This window comes from Pseudonaja textilis, chromosome 2 (assembly GCF_049901715.1).
Source record: "Pseudonaja textilis isolate UNSWEBS1 chromosome 2, rPseTex1.2, whole genome shotgun sequence".
NCBI classification, from domain to species: Eukaryota; Metazoa; Chordata; class Lepidosauria; order Squamata; family Elapidae; genus Pseudonaja; species Pseudonaja textilis.
Genome location: NC_141991.1, coordinates 113,044,922 through 113,066,034, shown reverse-complemented (window position 1 = coordinate 113,066,034; position 21,113 = coordinate 113,044,922). Strand labels below are relative to the sequence as shown.

The following is a 21,113-nucleotide window of genomic DNA, read 5'->3' as shown; positions in this document are numbered from 1 at the left end:
CAGCAAGCCAGGAGCCTGTGATTAGACAGGACTATTATCAAAATACTGTGTAGTCTCCTTCTACATCTAAGGCCAAAAACGGAATGGCAAGAAATCTAACAAAGAGGTATAGAATTTAAATGCCTTGAAATAAATATCTTGCAATAATTGATCTTCTTTTTCTTACTGTTTCTTTGGTATCTGCAAAAAGGCTTATCCTTGACTTCTTGCTGCTAATTTCTGAATTCAAATTTTATGTTTCTTGAGAGAGTGGGAGGTAGAGCGAGATTGCTTTGCTCTGTGTGAAGCTCTGTCAAAGAGAGTGATAATGCAACCACAGAAAGCATCTCCACTTTCCGATCAGCAGTACCAGATGAACAGAATAGCAGGTCCACTATGTGCTCTGCTGCATATGGGGCAGGTATTAATTGGGACATTATCACAGCAATCATGACATTGTGAAACATTCCTGTTTCTGTATGTTCAGCATACACATTTATGTATTTGTTAGATTATACCTCACTGTTCCTTTAAGAACTCAAGGCTTCATAGACAGCACACCCACCTCCAGTTTCCCCAACAACAGGTTGATTGGACAAAGAAAAGAATCAACTGGCCATCAGTTACCTAGTGAACTTGCATGACTAAAGGTGGACATGTACCATCCATCCAACATTTTTATCATTACAGGCAACTGTTTCATATTGAAGTCTTCATATTGAGAAGTAGTAGTTTGGTGTCATACCAGAGATGACTTCACCTAGCTCAGGAAGACTGGTTGTTGTAAAATGAGGTGACTCAATTATACAACCTCTAGCAGCTTTTTCTTTCTCCATTTGCCTGCCCACCCTTCTCTCCTATCCATTTTTTTCACCTGCATCTGCTTTGCTCCATTGTTTTTCCCAGTATGTGATGTGCTAAGGTTCTTCCTGTTTTCTCTTGATAGTGAGTCTTCTCAGATATTGAAACAGGCAGTCTCTCAAATAGCTAGGCTCTAGTCTATGCCATGTAGGGATTTACAGGTGATAAGCAGCACCTTGACTTTCATCCAAGAAACCAACTGCAGCTTATGCAGTGGTGGTGTTACGTAGGCATGGCAGGGGTGTCTATTACTAGCAAATGCTGCCATGTCCTGGATGAAATTGCAATACCTCATTCAGATGTATAATAACATATTACAGTACAATCCAACTCTTGTGCATTACACTTGGCAAAGTGTCACAGTCAGTGTTGGATGTATATTTTGTGTATATTCGTAGATATTGTACTCTCTAATTGCAAATGGAGACATGGGTACTCTATTTTTTTTCTCTTGATCTTTAAGTGCTCTGGTTTTATTGTATTGCGAATAGTTGCTGGGGTGCATCCACAGTTTCGTTGTACTTGTACCATGACAATAAAGTTCTCCTTCTTCTTCCTTCTTTCTTCTTCTTTTTATAGTTCCCACATGGTCTTCAAGGGCAGCCCCAAATTAAACACAAGCCTTATTTGATATGAACTCAGCTCCTGGTGATGTCATGAATTATTCCATGTAATTTTCTTGGGCAATAATTCAAAATGATTTGCTATAATTTTAAAAAATCTCCTGTTCTGATTTGCAACCCTCAGTTTTTCTGGTGTTTTCACATCCAAGTCTAACCAGATCCAACTTTGCTTAGTCTTTTTTTTTTTTTTTGAGATCAGACAAAGTCAGTTAAGTGCAGCCAATCACTAAAAAAGTGTATGTATTTACAAAACAGCTCTCAGCCCAGCCTATCCCACAGTACCCCATTTATTGTGGGGGGAAATGGGATGAATGATTTTTGTGAGATAAGGATGAGAAGGGAGGGAGGGAGAGAGAAAAGTTTAAAAAACAGACATCAGATTCAAGAAAATGTTTCTTTTATTTAGCCTGACTCTCAGTTCACACAAACTTGACATCTGTTCTTGTCCATGGTGCTGATTTTGGTTGCTTTAACAACCTCACATTTTCCAATTGGGTATATGTAAAATATTGCAAGCATTAACTCTTCCATGTCTGGATTTGGTTTCAAGTGCCCTATCTTAAAGTGTTCACAGTCCAGAGAACTATGCTCTACTAAGACATTAACAGAAGTGGATGATGAAGAAGAAAAGGAAAATAAGGCCTGGGAGAAAATGGTGGGATGGGTAGCCTCTTAAAATATGCTACACTAGGGCTATAGAAAAGATAAAGACTTTGCTCTACTTGTGGGCTCTCTATTTTATTTTATCTGACAACATGGAATAATTAAAGCATTTGGTAGCTAACTCAAAATTGCACAACAGAATTTCCTGAATGTGTGTTCTGGGGCTTCACACAAAAGATTTTCCATGAGTTCTAATACAGAGTGACATTATGGCATTAGACAAGTGCTTTTCCAGTCTCTTCACTCAAAATTAGTCCACAAATCTAAATCATTTGAATCTATTATGTTTCCTCTTCATTGTTTGTTTATGTATGGTTATATTTTTATCCTACATTTTAAAAAATATCTAGCCATCTCAAAGTAGTGAATGTACTTCATATTCCTGCCTCCTATTTTCAAAGGATAATGCTGTATCATATTTATCTGGAGCTGTTAGATGTCATGATAACTTATACATCAAAACTGCACGCGCTTGAAAAATTATTCAGAATAAATGCTTCAGGTAGAGAACAACACTTTCCTGCTATTTTTAAAGCTGCTGAGTCTCTTTTCCAGGCTTCCACACAAGACTGAGGAAAAGTTGCCCCTGCTTTCAAAAGTCCATTCTGTAAAGTTAATGTGATTCCTAAAACATCAGCATCTTTTTTTCCCCAGGGTTGCACAGAAACCTTAAAAAAAATTGGTCTGCTTTAATGAACAGCAAAATTCAAAGCTCTGTTTTAGAGTCTCTGTTAAATTGTATGTGTCATTCATCACAGCAGCTGGTTGCACCTAATTGCCTCTGGCTCAGCTTGGCAGTGGCTAAATAAAATTAAACTTGGTTAGCTCTTGGGTGGGAGACTAGTAGGGAATTCTTGGGTTATTGGCTAGACTGGGAAATAGGAAAACATCCCTGAAAAAGGACATTGTAAATCAGTTTCAAGAGTTCTGAAGTTCATTGCACCAAGAAACCTTTTTAATAGTACCAAGGCAAGCACAGCTCGATGGCCTCTTTACCTTTAATTTTTTGGATATAGGCCTGTCTCATCAAGTGCTACATCTTCAACCTTTGTTCCTTTACTGGTTTTGTATGACACAACAAATAATGTTTTATTCAATATAAAGGAACCTGATTCTTTTTATTTAGCTACAGTAGAAATGCTGTGTTGATCTTTATTGGTTACACTGACCAACAGGAGGCTTCACATGACCTATTTTATCCTTTATTGGGAATCTTCAGACACAGATAGCCAAGAATTGAATCTTTGCATTTTAGATTACTATTAACATTACATTAACTTTGGGAATTTCTCAGCTCCTTGGTTCAATGAACTCCAGTGAATGCTGAAAGGGATAACTAGAAGGTCTCAGAATTGTGTATACAGTACAGTTCTCTGAATATACAGAAGTTATGTCATGCCCCATATATGAAGTTTTACATGACCTCCTGTCCTCCTAGGGAAGGGGGGAATTCCTTTGTTTTTGCAAAATATTTGTCCCTTTTCAGTTACAGGAGTTCTATTAAATTGACTCAGAGAGCCATTGAGGAAAATGAATCATTAGCTATTATCAATGGGCCCAGGCTATAAGTCTTTATTCGGTTCTGTATCCAACATTTATTTCTGTTGACATTCGCAGCAGAGCAACTAATTTGGAATGCATACATTTTTATTCTGCAACACTAAATGCATGCAGGGTTTTTTTTAAATATAGATTTTTAATCATAACTATACAGTATCTATATTTTTTTTAAAAAAAAATAAGACTGAGAATATCCTGGCACTTTAAAAATCACCAGACTGATTCTGCATAAGCTAATCTGCATATTTTCAAACTTTTCTGTGCAGCTATGGGAACAAGAAGTGTGTAACTCCCTGCTTTTAAAACATGATTGGAATGTAAAGAAAGGCACATTTTGTTCCAGGTCTACCGTGTATTCTATATTGTTTAGCAGACATAATAAGTTTATTAAATAACCAGAACTCCACGTGGCTTTTTTGTGCTTTCATGATTTGTTGTCATTTTGAGAACAGACCTTGAGTAGCCAAATACAGACGTGTCTCCTCTTGCAGAGATATAATTCAATTAAGCATCTGGGACATATTTTGACTTTACAGTCTTACGGATGATCCTGGAATCCCATGAGAGTCCTACTATAACTGAACCCAACTCATCTTACCTTCCGAAGCCAGACAAGGTCAGTGAGGTAATGTTGAGACATTTGGCAATAAGAAACCCTTATTGTTTATGTATAGATGTTCACTTGAAATCCCTTTAAACAAAAATGAAACTTATGTTTATATGGAATAGCTTTAATGTTACTCAAAGCTCAAATCAAGCCAGGAGCTACTGTAATATTATTGTAGTTTCCTTCTGCTACATTATTAAAAGCATGCCCTATCCGGTTTTCTAATCTTGGCACTGACATATACCATTATTTCAAATGGTTGCACATAATTTGTGCTTGTGTGTTCCATAGTAGATGGCAGCATCTAAGCAATGCTGGCTGCTCTCCAAAAAGCTAAGCAGGGTCAGACCTGTTTATTACTTAGGTGAGAGAGCATTAGAAAAACCTAAGACTGTGTGCTAAATTGAGAAGACGAAAAAACAAACCCATAAAAATGTCATATTGTTGCCAAGAAAATAGGATAGGTGTGATTATGCATTTAGCAGAAACAGAGGATGATTTGCAGACTTTACCTTTAAGTGGGTACAAATGATGTTGACAAATTAGAGAATTGCAGAAATATCTTACTAAAATTTATATATAGTAGTAAACTGAAAAGGATATATTAGAACCCAGGTGGACATTTATTAAATCATGAGAAAAACTTTCTTGTCTTTCTTATCTATGCTCATCTTGTTTTCTTTTTTCCCAGTCTAATGGGATCTCCCTAAGTGCATTTCCCAGGCCTGCTCAATAGAAGTCCTTGTGCATTTACACAATTCTACTCCATAACCACATGAGACCTCTCCTGTGAGCGTTGTTTTGGCTTATAGTAGTAAGACACTTTTATTCAGTTAGTTTATTAATCAAATTGATATGGCTGTCCATCTCACAAAAAAGCAAAATCTAGTTGAGAGCCATCCCTCCCCCCCCCTTTTTTTTTAATAATGGGACGACGTTACAATGAAGTCAGCAACTGGATCTAGGTTCTCGGCCATCTACATCTCCCCTGACTAAGAGGAGATCTTGAGATAACCCACATGACCCTACACAGATGTTTCTCTTGTCTGGTTTATCTGAGTGGGCTGACAGGGCGCTTGGCATATATTTGTGATGGTTACAGCATCCCAGGGTCCCATGATTGCTATAAGCAACCCTTCTAGCCAGCTTCCAACAAGCAAAGTCACTGGGGGAGCTGGATTCACTTAATGCCTGCGATTTTCTTAATGGTTGTGTGATTCACTTAACAATTGGGTGATTCCCCACTAATAATGGCAAAAAAATGAAGTAAAGTTGGGTGCACTCACCTGATGACTAACTTAATGACCGCATTGCTTAGTGACAGAAGTTCTTTTTATGATCGTAAGTTGAGTACCTATACGCAACTATTGAACCAGGAAAGAGATATAGATGTATTTTTACTGGTCATATAAGATAGATCTATTAAAGTTTTGGAGGATTTTATGAGAAGTGATAGAAAAAAAAATCCTCTTGCTCGATGTACAAAACATACTTGCTAAAAGAAGGATTTAAAAAATGACAACAAGAAACTAGTAGCAGGAGTCTATTTGAAGGACTTGAGAATTAAAGTTATTAAAAGTATACGGAAGTAAGACAAAGTTGGCTTATTCAATCAAGGTTAAGATAGATAAATATATAATTTATATTTGATAAACCTTAGTAGACTCTTGCTGATAAAAAAAATGAACAGTGAGTGTTTTGGATTTAGTTTTTAGTTCAGAGATGAGATATGGGGTGAAAAGAGTATATGTTGTAACATAAGGGATGGTGATACATTTGCATAAATTGTTTGGGATGAAGGGGGAAAGTTACTTATTTTTGCTTACTGTTTTCCTTTTTCCTTTTATTTAAAAAAATCATTGTGGCTTGTATAGTTTTTATTTTTAATTTAACCTAATAAAAATATTTTTTTTAAAGTGAAAAGCGATTCTGAGCATCATGCAACAATCAAATAAGACATCAAATATGTAAAAACAATTGTGATAAAATATAAAAAAAATAATTATTAAAAAATTAAAATATGCAAATCACAAGGCATGGAGAAAGTGAATACATCAGCCACACCAGATAACCAGATCTTGGGGGACTTTTGGAACATTAATAGGGATGGTGCTAAGCTGACTTCTTGGTGTGTGTGTGTGTGTGTGTGTGTGTAGAATGTTGCACAAGGCAGTGCCATGGCAGGGAAGGCTCGTTTCTACCAAACATGAGACCCTGACAGATGGTATGCAACATGCTTTCTCTTCCACATCTAAGGGGAGAGGCAGAGGTAAGAGAGGAGAGGCAGTCCTTCAGATAACCTGGTCCCCTGCCATGAAGGGCCTTAAAGATTGAAACCAGCACTTTGATTTGGACCCAGACTGACAGCCAATGGAGCTTGTGGAACAGAGGTGTAATATGTAATATAACTGGCCACATCACTGCATTCTGCATCAGTTGAAGCTTCCAAACATTCTTCAGGGGCAAACCTATGTAGACCACATTACAGTAGTCCATTCTGGAGGTGACTAGGATATGAGTGATTGTGAATAGAACCTCCCAATCCAGGAATTGGGTTTTGATAGAAGCAGTCTAGATCTGTGAGTTATATTAAATCCAGCTCCTTCCCCACCCCACAACCCCCCAATAATTGTTCCTTGGGTTAGAAAAGTGGGTTGTTAGATAAAGAAGTAACATCCTTTTGGGGGGGGTTACATCTGCTGATTTGTGTACATAAGAGTCAGTGAATTTAGGACTTTGGCAAATAAAAGTTTTTACCACCTTGAAAAATCTTTATGTATTTCAGTAGATAAAAAGTAGATATTCAATAATGTAATTACAGAGTAAGTCACAGAGACTTTTTTAAATTTCATGTATGGTGATCTTTGCAAATGCTCCTGGAACTTTCAGGATACTGAAGATTGCAGCAAGGCGCAGATTCATTCAAAGGAAACTGGAGAGTCAGTTTGGTCTAGTGGTTAAGGCACCACGTTAGAAACCAGGAGCCTGTGAATTGTAGTCTCGCCTTAGTCATGACTTTGGACCAGTTGCTTTCTCTCAGCCCAATTTAACTCATAGAGGAGTTGTTGTAAGGAAAATAGGAGGAGGAAGGTGCGTTGGACATGTTCACTGCCTTGAGTTGTTGGTAACCATAATAAAAGCGGGACACAAATAAATAAGCCTTCCCACCTCCAGGAGTTGGGACTATACCGAAGCCTTCAGTCTAGATGAAATAATTGTATCCGAAAGACTTTTAACATAAACGGATGAAAACCTATCTTTTGCAGGTATTTTATTTGGAAACCATAGCCCTTTGCTAGCACAAGAAACAATTGCCTACAGATTGGGAATTCTCAGAAGATTGGATAACACCCAAATGCTGTTCTTGGAACAGTCTTTCTTCAGGGACTGCCTGCTGGTGGGCACCAAAACCACGCTCTCTATGTTGCAATGATTTCCACTGCTGAACATTTCACTGTTTCACTTTTCCTCTTTGTTTTTGCTTTCAGAGTTTGTCCCAGAATTCACAGAAAGGATTACAGGGTATCTATTAATTGTTTGAAGTGGCTGAGCCAAGATCAGCTTGACAAAAAAAATATATTTTAAAAATCCAGAATGATGCAACAAAAGCTCTTTTCCCCTCCCACAGTAGCCTGGGTATGCTAATATTAGCAGCTTGAAGCTCCTTTGCCTTGATGTACTCATGTTGCTCTTAAACCACAAACAATTACTCAAATTTGCAAAACAAAACCTTCAGGATATATGGCCTGGCAGCTGGAACTTGGAGTAGACAAAATGATCTGGGTAAAAAGCATAGATAACTGCTTGTCTTGTCTTTGCTATTGTTTGAGGATTGACAGGAAGGCCAAAGCACATATTATTAACTAGAATAAATAAAAATAATTCCTCCTTGTGTACAGTTATTACCAAAATGGGTTTTAAAATTAGCAATTGGTTTTTCCCCCTATACCCGGTGGTTCAGTGAATACAAATATTCAGAATTCCCAGATTGATGGAATTCTAAGCATTCTTGGTAATAAAAAAAATATGTACAGATAGTCCTCGACTTACAACTGTTCATTTAGTGACTAAGTTACAGCTGCACCGAAAAAGTGTCTTATGACTGTTTTTGACATGTCCATTACAGTGCCCCACGGTCATTTGAGCAAAATTTAGATGCTTGGCAACTGACTTGATATTTATGATGGTTGCAGCAGCCTGGAGGCACGCAATCCCCTTTTGTGTCCCTCTAGCAAAGTCAATGAAGAAGCCAGATTCACTTAACAACCGTATTGCTAACTTAACAATTGCAGTGATTAGCTTTAAAATTGTGGCAAGAAAGGTCGTAAAATGGGTCAAAATTCACTTAACTGTCTCACTTAGCAACAGAAATTTTGGGCTCAATTAGGGTCAAAAGTTGAGGACTACCTGCATTGTATAATGAACGAGGAAATTTTCTAGAGATGCAAGAATAACTACTCCCTTTCTGACAGCTAGGAGCGGATCATTAGTGGACAATGTATGGGTTTTCCTGTAGCACACCTTCTGGATTTCCTGCCAATGATAATGGTTAGAACATTCCATAACAAAACAAAAGTTAATTACCATTTTAGCACAGTGCAGTTTCCATTAGCATAAACACTAGTCATTTTCCAGCAGGCATCCCCAAGGGTATTGTTCCCAGGCTGCTGACAGTATTAGATCATGGAGATGCAATGCTACCTTACTGAAAGGTGCAATAACATGCAAGGAATGAAGAACACAACTGCTAAATTTCTGTACCGAATTACAGGCTTACATTTCTTTAAGGATTTCCTGGCAGGCAGCCCCAGATTTAGACAATTTAATGCAGCAATCTCTGGTGTAGATTTTTGGAAGAAGGTTGCTGGAGTAGGATATTTAGACATAGAAATGAGAAGTCCATCTTGTCTTTTTTTTAAGCCACAAATTATGCATCCGTTTCCAGAACAGGCTTGCATTGTGCATTTTCCCTACAGTATTTGAAAATTTTATACATAATTTTATTTTATTTTGATATTTAAAATATATTTTGTATATTGTAATGAAGTTAAAATTTGCAGACAGGCAGAATTTTTTTCCATTTGTAACTGGAGTTCTTCCCTATTACCACAGGAAATATACTCGGGAGAGAGAGAAAGAGATGAAGCAGTGCCGCATAGAGCAGCGTTTCTCAATTATGGCACCTTGAAGATACGTGGACTTCAACTCCCAGAATTCTAAGCACTGAAGTACACCTATCTTAAATTTGTTAAGGTTGAGAAACACTGGCATAGAATGTCTTAACTGCTAGCTCTGAGACTTTTCTGTCTGGCAATTTTCCTTGACTAAAACAAGTACCAGCTGCTGGAATCCACAGTGAGGCTTTCCCCCTTCTGAAATTTCCCTGTCATGGAGCGATGTTTATTTGTATCTCACTAATTTCTTTTGAAAAATACCTCACTGGTTCAGTGGGGTCATTGTGATTCCGTATGAGATGCAGTTTAATAGCTACTGCCTCAGTTATCAGCACATTGTCTCCACAAAGGCCTTAAACATTATAAAAGCAATTTTCTTAAGAGATTGGAGTGCTAGATAGTTTCCTTTCTACATTAAACTCAAGTATTTTCACTATTTATTCCTTTTTTTTTTATTTTGGCAGAGTTACTATTTCAGTTCAGACTGTGGTATTTATAGCATCATCTGTCTTTTCATTTGTAGCTCCAACAACCTTTGCAGATTAAGACCAGTTCAGCAACCTTGGCAATGCTACAGATTATCTGTCCTGTCCAGCCTGGGTTTATCTCCTTACACCGGAGAGAGGAAGTGGGATTCCTCCACTCTTCCTGAGCGGCTGCTGTAGAATTGGAGCTGACATTCTCCTGAGCAGTTGCCTCCCCCGTCTTTGCCCTCCTGCTTCCTCCCACTCTAAACACTTCATTTGTTGTGAGAGGTTCTGGAACAGCGCTCTGATAGCCCAGCTGCATCTTCAAAGCCGGGAATCTGGGAGGAGAAGCGCCCCAATCAATGGCGTATAAAGCAGATGCACAGCTGAGCCATAGAATCCCTGGATTGCTGCTCTGGCTGCAGGTGCTCCATAAACACGGTGCATGAAGGCCCTTTTTGTCAGAGATCTGTAAGTGCTGCCCTCCCCAAGCCTCCTCTTTCTCCCGGAGCAGCTAGCTCTGCTCGGAAAAGCTAGCTCCTCTCAGCTAGCTCTGCTCAGAAAAGGCCCAGCACTTTAACACAGGAAGGGTTTCATAACAACAAGGGCTGCAGTGAACCCCCACCCCCCAAAATTGCATCAGGCCTGTTTAGAGGAATGGTTGCTAGCCCAACACTGGGCAGGTGCTCTGTGGACAATTGGAAGGTATTTTTTACATGGGAAGAATTGTTTCTCGGTAGGAGAGTGTTTTTCAGAGTATTATACCTAAGAAAAATAGAACTCCATTACAACTCCTTCAAATATTGCTGCTTGTAGCCTCCCCTTGGCTGTGTTGATGCTAAGGAGACACTGAGAACAATTAATCAACGGAACACCTGCCTCCTAAAGTTGCCCCACCACTGGAGGTTTTCTATCTACTATTACTGCACAAGCAGAGATACTGGGTTGAGATGACCTCCATTGTATAATTTTCTTTAGTTATCTAATCCTTGTCTATGTTTGTAGCATGTGTGATCTGTTGCTGAAAAGTAACATAATGGAAGGACCGAAACAAACATTTCCTAGTTTCTGAAACAATACAGAGATACCTGATAGTTCCAAGAAAGAGATAGCTGCATATCTCACTTGTGCATGTAAGCAACAGAGGGGAGAAGCAAAAGAGAGTAAATCACAAACTATCTGTTGCATCATTGTGATGCAAATTCCAGCCTTTGGGTGAGCCTGTCCCACACAAATATGTAAGGGGGACAGTTTATATCATGACATTGTAATCCCTGTTTCTGCATTCTGACAAGATTATGGCTTGCTCTGAAGACCTCTGCTTTTGCACTAATATTTTCTTCAAGGAATATTTCTATGTATGCAGTGGTGAAATGAATACTTTCCTCTTGTATAACATCCATGCATTTGAAAACAAAGGAGAATCTCTGTACATGTTATCCAATAAGCAGAAAAGAATAAATGCTCATATTTTCCCTTAATTCTTCTCTATCATATGTCAGATACCTCACATTTGCTCTCCCTGCTGTGTTTTTTTTTAAAGATCAGCCTTGCAACTTTGATAGGTTCAAAAATCTCTCCAGGGTTGTTTGCCTTCAAATGGCTTGCTTTGGTTCTTATAATGGATTTGCATTTTGCAAACTTAAATACTCCGGAGTCATATACTGTAAGCCGAATAATATATCCTGTCATACTTTAGCGTATATTATCTAAACACAAATTCCTAAATGATATTTTCATCCGCTGTTTAGGCACATTGGATTGTAGTTTTACTGTTACTATTCCAAATCTGATACCTATTATTGCATTTAAAATGTAACATGTATTGCCCAATTTAAGATACATCCCAACATTTCTTAACCTGCTGTCCATACGTGTTGAACTAAAACTTCCAGCCATGGACTCGGTTGATGTAATGAGTGATCCTCAGGCTTCTGAAATGTTTAAGGATTGTCCAGGGCTGCCAATAGTTTGTTTCCCCTTCAACCCACCTCTTCTCCTTTTCTATTCACTCTTTCCTATTGAACCTCCAATAATCTTACGTAGTTTGCTTTAAATTAGAAAAGAAGTGAAGAATTTCTTCTTTACAGTTGGCAGAATCTACTGGGACCTTTAAAAAAAATTTTTTTAAAATTAATTTTCAAAATTTTAAAAAACACAAAACAAAACTTTATACATTGTTATCAACTTCAAGACATCTTTTGCATTTCCTCACATTTTTCAGTATATGTATTTATTTATTCCTTTACCATTACATCTTACTCTTACTATAAATCAATATCTTTTATCCTTATATCTCAATCTTCTCCATGGTATATTTACATATTCCCTCATTCTTTTCCTAATTGCCATTTTATTTTATTTTTATTTCTAAACCACTCATACCAGCATCCCAGGCCCTAAAATAAATTGAATCTTCTCTGCCTTTTATTTTCATCATTAGCCTGTCCAACTCTATACAATCTATTATTTTTTTAATAACCATGCCTTCTGGTGGAACCCTTTTTTCCTTCCAGAGTTGTCCATATGAAATCCTTGCAGCTGTTAATATATGTAACATAATATATCTATCTGTTTTATTGCATTTTTGTGTTATTATACCTAATAAAAAAAGTTTCCAGATTAAATTCAATTTTCTGATTCGTTATTTCTTCTATCCATTGTCTAATTGTATTCCAATATTTTTTCACTTCCTGGCATGTACACCAGGTATGAAAATAAGTGCCTTTTTCTTTTCCACATTTCCAACAATTTGGGTCCGAATTAAACATTTTTGCCAATCTAGCGGGGGGAAGGTACCATCTATAGAATGTTTTGTATTGATTTTCCTTGTATGCTGTGGATGTAACTAGTTTATAATTTGATCCCCATATTCTCTCCCAATTTTCCAGGTCTATATTATAGCCAACATTTTTCGCCCATACCACCATCCTCTCTTTGACCACCTCTTCTTCCATTTTAAAATCTAGTAGAAAGTTATATATTCTTGAAATCATTTTCTTTTTCATTTCTTGTAGAATTTTATCTAATTTATGCTTTTCCATGCAGAAACCAAATTGTTCTTTGTCCTTCTGATATCTCACCTGGATTTGCATGTATGGCCACCAATCTATCTTTATATTTTGTTGCTGTAATTCTTGTCTTGTTTTTAATCTTCCTTGTGGGCCTAATAGGTCTTTGTAATGCCTCTTTTTCCCCAGATCCATTGCGTTTGGGTATATTTGTGCTTCTGTAGTTGACAACCAATTCGGTATTTTAGTATAATGATTCTTTTTAATATTGTTCCATGTCCGAATTAATGAATCTCTAATCATGTGTCTCTGAAAATATGCATGTTGTTTACATTTCCCATCCCATAGGAAACTATGCCACCCTCTCTGAAGTTGTGACCCTCTATTGACAATACTCTTCTATTTTCCAGGTTGATCCAATCTTTAATCCATACCATAGCCGTAGCCTGATAATACATTTCCCAGTCAGGGAGTCCAAAGCTACCCCTTTCTCTTTTGTCCTGTAACGATTCCATTTTGATCCTGGCTTTTTTCCCATCCCAAACAAATTTACTTATTATTCGATCTAATTCTCTAAAAAAGGATTTATCCAATCTTATTGGTACAGTTTGAAAAAGATATAGTATTTTTGGTAGGGTAGACATTTTAATTGCCGCAATTTTCCCCAGTAGTGATAGCTGTAATTTCCCCCACGTTTCCAATTCTTTTTTTATTTGTATTATTAATTTGTCAGTTATCTTTTTTAATTGAAGAGCACCTTGCTGTTAACCAAATGCCTAAATATTTTACCTTTTTCACACTTTGTATTCCCAATTTTCCTTCTAATTTTTTTTTTGCTTATCTTTTAAATTTTTAGTCAATAATTTTGTTTTGTTTTTATTAATCTTAAGGCCTGCGACCTTGCCAAATTCCTCTATTTCCTTTATTAATTTTACTCCCGTATCCTCTGGATCCTCCAGAAAAAATACTATATCATCGGCAAATGCCTGTACCTTATAATGCTCCTTTTTAATTAAAGTCCCTTTGATTTCTACATTTTTCCTAATGTTTTCCAATACATTTTCTAAGGTAAGAATAAAGGGGTGACAGTGGGCATCCCTGCCTTACTCCCTTGTTGATCTTGAATGTTTCCATTCTGTCACCATTCATTATTACACTGGCTGTCTGTGTCGTATAAATTGTCAAAATCAGTTTAATAAATTTATTGCCAAATTGCATGCTTTTTAATTGTTGTATTATAAACTGTCAATTAACATTGTCAAATGCCTTTTGTGCATCAAAGAAGACCATTGCCAATTGTTTTCCTGGGTTTGCTTCATAATATTCTATTATATTCAATACCATTCTAGTATTATTTTTAATTTGTCTATTAGGTAAGAATCTATTTTGGTCACTTTGAATGATCTGATTAACATTTTTTTTTCACTCTTTCTGCCATTATGGACATAAATATTTTATAATCAACATTTAAAAGGGATATAGGCCTGTAATTTTGAATTAATTGATGGTCCGAATCTTCTTTTGGGATCAATGTTATATATGTTTCCCCACATGACTTAGGTAATTTTGCTGTCATCAGTACCTCATTATAGAGTTCTAAGAATTGCATTTCTAATTTTCCTTGCAGCGTTTTATACAGTTCTCCAGGGAGACCATCCGGTCCTAGTGTCTTATTGTTTTTCTCTTTCAGGATTGCCTCTTGCAGTTCTCTTAATGTTATTTCCCTGTATATCTCTTCTTTATCCTCTTCCGGGATCACAGGTAGTCCTTTTCCTTCTAAGTAATGTTGGATATTTCCCTCTGGTACGTCTTCCCTACTATACAGTTCCTCAAAAAAACTTTTAACAATATGTTTTTTCTTTTCAGTTTGATGTTGTAGTGTACCATCAGCATCCTTCAATTGTTGGATTGCTCTTTTTTCTTTTTCTTTCTTAAATCTATAAGCTAGCCACCTTCTCGGCTTATTCGCATGTTCAAAGTAATTCTGTTTTATCTTTTTCATGTCCTGTAACCATTCATCTTGTGCTTACATGTTCAATTTATGTCTAATCATTATCCTCTCCGTATTTGCTGTCTTATTATGTGGTGTTTTTTCTAGTGTTTTTTCTAACTCCTTAAGAGTAGCTAGTAGTTTAGATTGTTCTCCTTTTTCCCCTTGTATCTACATGTATTATGTGAAATTGCTAGGCCCCTAATATATGCTTTAGTCGTGTCCCATAGGTTTGGAATTGATGTTTGTTGTTTTTTGTTTTCCTTCAGAAAGAACTCCAATTCTTTTTCCATCATCTTGACACATTCTTTTTCTTTTAGGATCTCCTTGTTTAGCATCCATCTTCTGTCTACTGGGACCTTTTTACTCACTTCATTGAAACAGCTGAATCCTTTGTGCTGAATAAATGTTGCTGATATTGCTGATATTGATTTCTGAAACTCTGAATTTCTGAAAAAAAATATTGCATCTGGTAGAGGCCAATATTAATCAAGAAAACAATATGCAGAAAAACAATTCATTCCCCTTTCCCACTGAACAAATTGCCTTCCTCTCCCAGTTGCATTTTGGTTTTAAAAAGAAGAAAAGCAAAGCAGAAGAGCCTCTTGCATAAGATGTAAGCACTGAAAGTAAGAATCTATTTTTTAAAATACAGATAGGAACATTGCTCAAGAGACCCTGCTTTAATCTAAGCAAATTCAGCAGAAAGAACTGAGACGGGTAGAAAGAGCAGGGAGGAAAGAAATTTGGAAATGGAGGGCAGCAAAGGGCGGTCTTAATACAGATGCTACAGGATCGCTCAAGTGGGAGATGTAATGAGTAAAGCTGCAAGGTGGAAAGTACCGGTATAAATTCTTGCTGAATTTGTGGACTTAAAGAAGACATAACTGAGGAGGAAAAAAAAACATTTTTTTTTTGCAACCATTGGTGATGGCTTTATTAAGAAATGGACACTTAACAAACGGAACATTGGACGATCAAATATTTTTGTACAGTAGCAGTTTAGGATTCTGAGGTAGGAAATCATAGGGATCTCATTGACTGGTTGGTTTGGGAAAGATAGGCAGGTCCTTTGTTGATTGGGAGTAGCTGGGGTGAATTCTACTGTTAGGCAAATCGGGCATTTCAAGAGGAAGCAGAGCTGAGGCAATTCATTGTGAAGGAGACGGGATGTTGAGGTCTTCAACTGATTGAGGATGGGATGGGGTTTGGGAGTACTCTAGCTTGCAATTCCCTTGTAAGGATCGGGCTCTTTGGTTTAGATTGAATTGTGGGGGGCGGCTTTCTCTGGAGCAGGAAGGATTAATTTGGGTCTGATGGGATTAGGCAAAGAAAATAAATTGCTTTGGCCTGTCATATTTAAAAGATGGGGTGGGAAAGGGATGCAGTCCCCATTTTGTTTATTTTTTTTCTACTACAGGTGTTGCTTATTTAATGACCACAATAGGGTCTGGCAGCTCAATTATTAAGTGAAACAATCACTAAGTGATTGCTATTATGATCTTCAACTTTCCTTTGCTTTACAAACCTCTGAAGGTTGTAAATGTGAGGATTGATTGTAAAGTTATTTTTTTCATTGGCGTTATAACCGCAAAATGAGTCACAAGGACTACCTGTTCAGACATTAGAACGGTATTGATGTTCTCTTGTTCTGAGCTGCTTCCCTACATATTCAGAAGAACCTGGGGTACAACATCTCACTGAACAATTGTCAGGAAGGGACTACAAGGGTGGGATACTGTTATTGCTTTTTCCTGATAATGCTGGTTTTCCAAATGCAGTGAACCATATAATTATATAATATAACTAAACCTCAATCCTAACTCCTCCATTTTAAAGGGCTACAATCTCTTACAGCCGGGCCTGTAAAACTATAGCGATCATCAGTGAGGTCAGGCAGAGATAAGTGACTCTCTTTCTCTCTGTTCCATTCAACTAATGACTTTGTACTCTTTGTCCTGCCTATTAGAACAATCAGTTTTACATTAGGTTAGTCAATTGGTATTCCTTTCTTCTCTGAATCATGGACCTAGTTTCTGGGATGTCCCCTTCAAAAACAGCCTGCTGTTTCAGACATTTCCAGCTGTGCTGTCACTTCCCACTCAGCATGCGTGTCTTTTGTGTCATTAATTTACCCCTGAGTTGACCTCCCTTGAAAGAGCAGCTGCAAGGCTTCAGAGGGGCTTGATACTTGCTAGAGCTAAATTAGAGCCATCTATTAAAATTAAATTATCCCAGTGGGCCATAAATTAGGGATAAGGGAGGAAAACCACCCTGCTGCAATTGTTCCCTTCATCCAATCACAGGGGCGATGTTCAGTTCTTAACTGGGAGACCCCACCCAAACAATGGGCCAGAAGACTCTCAGTTTCCTTGTGGCCTGGACATCTAAATATTTTCCAGTTCAAAATGCATGTGCCCTTCTTTCTCTCTGTGTGTACAGAGTAAATATTTTGCAAGATTAGCGCCTTAAACACAACTTTGTGTTGACTTTGTGGAATAATTTTATATTTTTCCTGTCTATGGCAAAGAACTATTAGAGACCATAGCAGCAGATTTCTAATGCATCTGCTGTATTACAAATAGCTATATGGAAATGAGTTGCCAGTTTCTGGCCTCAGAAGGAAGAGTGCCAGCCATGGCATGTTATTCTAATGCCCCTGGGCCTCTCCCTTGGCTGACAGAAGCAAGGATGCTTTCTTGCAGAAAAGTTAAAATTCCACCACTGAGGATGAGCAAGGCGGCAAGAGATGTTCATTACTATGGTAGTGCTGTCACAAGAAGGGTTCATATTTTTCGTATATGTGGAATTAAGTTAGAGCACAAACATTTATGATTGCTCATGTGTTGTAGCACCAACCATATTGTCTAATTATGCCTAAAGCCTGTGAAAAGTTTTCATTTACACTATATCCTTCATCCTCCCATTTAAACATGCTATAATGACACCCCACCCATGTTTTCCTAACATCCAGTGGACTTATTTATCAACTCATGGAGCAACCAGTTCAATCATTTTCTTGGCACTATATCAATTACTTTAAATGCCAGATTAATTATTTTGCCTTACAAAGCTTTCTGGACACTGTGATTGGGCTGCCTTTAATCTTTCTGCTGCTTACTGACCTTCCCTTTTTCCCATGCTGTGAGGTTAATTTTTATCTTCTCTGTTTTCTCATCTCCTCTTTGGTCTTTTGAAAGCCAGGATGCATGTCCTTCTGTAAAAGAAATGGGCATAGTGACAGAGCATGTGCATCCATTTTTTCCTCCTTTGGAAATCTGCAATTTTCTCCCCCAAAAAATCATGTTTCAGGAGATTTAACGGGAACGACTTTTTTTTTCTCCCGAAGTGGGGCCTTTGTTCAAAGCCATTGTTCAATTAGTCAGCCAGTTGGCTGGCAAAAAAAGAAAGAAAGAAAGAAAGAAATTTGCCCTCTGTGTTTTCTGAATGTGTTGCTTTTTAGCAATGTGCATATTGACAAAACGATGGGCATCGGACTCACTGTGTATTCAGGCTGTGTATACCTAGGCTGTACCTATTATACACATCACAATTACAAATCAGGGAAGTGCAGACGGGAATCATCAGAGCTATGGGAAGTGGGAGATAAGGTTACTCGGTGACCTGAGAGGGTTAAGTCATCAGTATCCATGATTACTGCTGCATGGATAAAACCACATGGTAGGGCAGGATTTCTGTCTTGCAGAAATTCCCTGCCTATCCAAGCTGGGAGATCATGAGATCGTTGACAAGCCTGATTCTCTTCATAGATGGAAAAGCCAGGTTGGGTCTTAGCTTCTTCTCTGGATCTAAACTAACCCATTTCTGGGACCTGGTAGGAGAGCAGTTGGGAGAACAGAACAGCACCATTCCTTTTCTTGCTGGTAAGATTCGAAGGATAAGTGAATTCATTAGAGACAAGCGGGTGTGAGAGAGCAGGGATACAGCAAAAAGGAATCTGATCCCCGAACTTGGCTTTGAGTCTGCAAGAAAAGGAACTGAAGCTGTGCAAGATCTAGACTAGAGGCCTCCTGCCGGCCTCTGTCCCAGCTGCATTGTCTCTGGCTTTGATTTGCAAATATTTGGTCCTCCTCCCATCCATCTTTCCTGAACCTTCCTTTCTCATCTTCTCCCACTTGCTTATCTCCCTACAGATGGCACTCCCTTGAGTGAGCTCTCCTGGTCTTCCTCTCTGGTGGTGGTGGCCGTTTCCTTCTCAGGACTCTTCACCTTCATCTTCCTCATGTTGGCCTGTCTGTGCTGCAAGAAAGGGGGCATTGGCTTCAAGGTAAGTTCAGAGGGGAGGGCCGAATCTCTCTGGCTGCCTATGGCATAGCGGTGCATAAGACAAAGCCTTCGGCCAAGCCCATGACATTAACCCAGCTTTTGCCATCCTGGTGGCTTCTGGATGCATAGCTGGGATCTCTGGGGTTTGTCATCCAGTTAATCTAAAAGCCACCAGGCTGGGGAAGGTTACAATAACATGCCCTGTTTTTTTGCAAGGAGGAGGAAACAATGTTCAATGTGAAGACAAAACCAGAACCTGCTTTTGCCATTAAGTTCCTAATCAGAATAGTCCTGAAGAAACAGTGTGGCCCGGCCTGGAATATAAAGAACAGAGAGAAATTTAAGAGTCAGAGGAATGACGTGGTGCATTTTATGTGTCAGACACGAGAAGCATGAGTCAAGCAATCTCAGCAGCAGGGGGTTGCGGCAGGAGGGCATTCAGTTGGGTACGGAGGAGGTGTGGGCTGGGACATCAGACTAAAGCCTTGTGGCAGGGGCTTGCTGAAAAGCAACCCTCTGAGCACAACAGGGGATGGCTGTCTGGCAGTGTGACAGAAATAAAAAAACGGCCTAATGAACTTTTGCAAGCCAGAGGCAGAAGCAGATGAATGGGAGCATAAGGAACCATCTTGTCCAGGTCAGATTCTTGCACATCTAGGTGCGATCGACAGCATTCCTCATGGATTTCGCGCAGAGGAAAATCCTTCCTGTGATCTGCTACTTCATCTTGCTTAGCAGAAGATACCGAAGTGTACATGAGTTCCCAGTTTCTCCCTACAGAAGCATAGTGGGACAAAAACGTCGTGTGAATGCAAGATGCATTTTCACTCTTTCTGAAATGTTGTATAGAGGCTTAGGCCTGGCTTTGGCATCCAGGAACATGGTTTTTATAGAGACACTTTATTTATTGTACATTGAACAGTTTGGGTCAGTTATGCAGGTACCTTTCTAGTCCTGCTCTTGTGTGGGTTTAAAGGTCTCTTCCACTATGGAGTGAGTGTGGGAGGCCTGGTTCATGAAAAGTTTACAGACTTTTAGGGAAAGCAACTTCCTGGGGTTGCACTGTATCATGAGGTGCAGATGGGAGTCCTGGAAAAAATAAAGTGAAGAGGCATCAGTAGAGAAATGTAGAGAGGAGGAAAGAGTTAAAATATCGACTTGACATAGCAAAGGCAGGGGTGGGTTTCTACCAGTTCTGTCCACTCTGTAGAACTGGTAGCTCTGAAGAGAAGCAGACATAGGACCGGTTCTATGTCTGCTGCTATTTTTGCCTACCCACCCACCTGGGCTCTTACCTGATCTTTATTTCCTGATTTTTCAACTTCAGCTGCGGAACAAGGCACAGCTGCAGTTAAAAAAGCAGGAAAAGAGGGCTGTTTCAAAGGCTGCGTCTCTGCACACAGCATGCTGATGACGATTTACAGGTGCGCGGCTCACAGTGTGCAGGGAAGCTGGTAAATCCCGAACCGGTAGTTAAACCGGTCATATCCCACCCGTGAGCAAAGGGGAATTCTTGAGAGTGATAACTGGATTGCAGTTCCATCAAGAGATGATGCTCAAAGTTTCCTGCCTGTGATGTTTATGGAGATTCTCAATCATCTAGGTTGTGGTTTTCCAAAAGGCAATGGAACTTCCTTGTTTTTATTTTCCTTTGAAAACATTTAGCTTCTCAACATTTTCAAAGGAAAAGAAAAAGTCCAGTTACCTGTTGGAAAAAGCACCTTTGGGATCTCCTGCCTGTGATCTATTTCAATTGCTTCTCTTGCAGGAAAAGGGCTCTTAAAAAGAAAGCTCCCCCTCCTTCTGTTAGTCACAGAATGGGTTTGTGTGTTCTGTTGACTTCGTCTGGAGCTAGAGGATTTGTGCATATTGTGTTACATATTGCTCAGCA

General features: G+C 38.6%; 1 protein-coding gene across 9 annotated transcripts in view; it reads left to right on the top strand.

Moving 5' to 3' along the window:
• Positions 1–21,113, top strand: part of LMTK1 (lemur tail kinase 1) — an 86,962-nt gene that overhangs the window by 31,241 nt on the left and 34,608 nt on the right. For 6 of the 9 annotated variants that reach the window (XR_015741829.1, XM_087924953.1, XM_026701776.2 and 3 more), the window contains exon 2: positions 19,090–19,223. The exons of the other annotated variants lie outside the window; for them this stretch is intronic. Coding sequence is in view for 5 of the 6 variants with exons in the window: in XM_026701770.2 (XP_026557555.2) it covers positions 19,090–19,223 (134 nt within the window). In the remaining variant the exon portion in view is untranslated. The remainder of the gene's footprint in view (positions 1–19,089; positions 19,224–21,113) is intronic. 9 annotated transcript variants of the gene reach the window in all.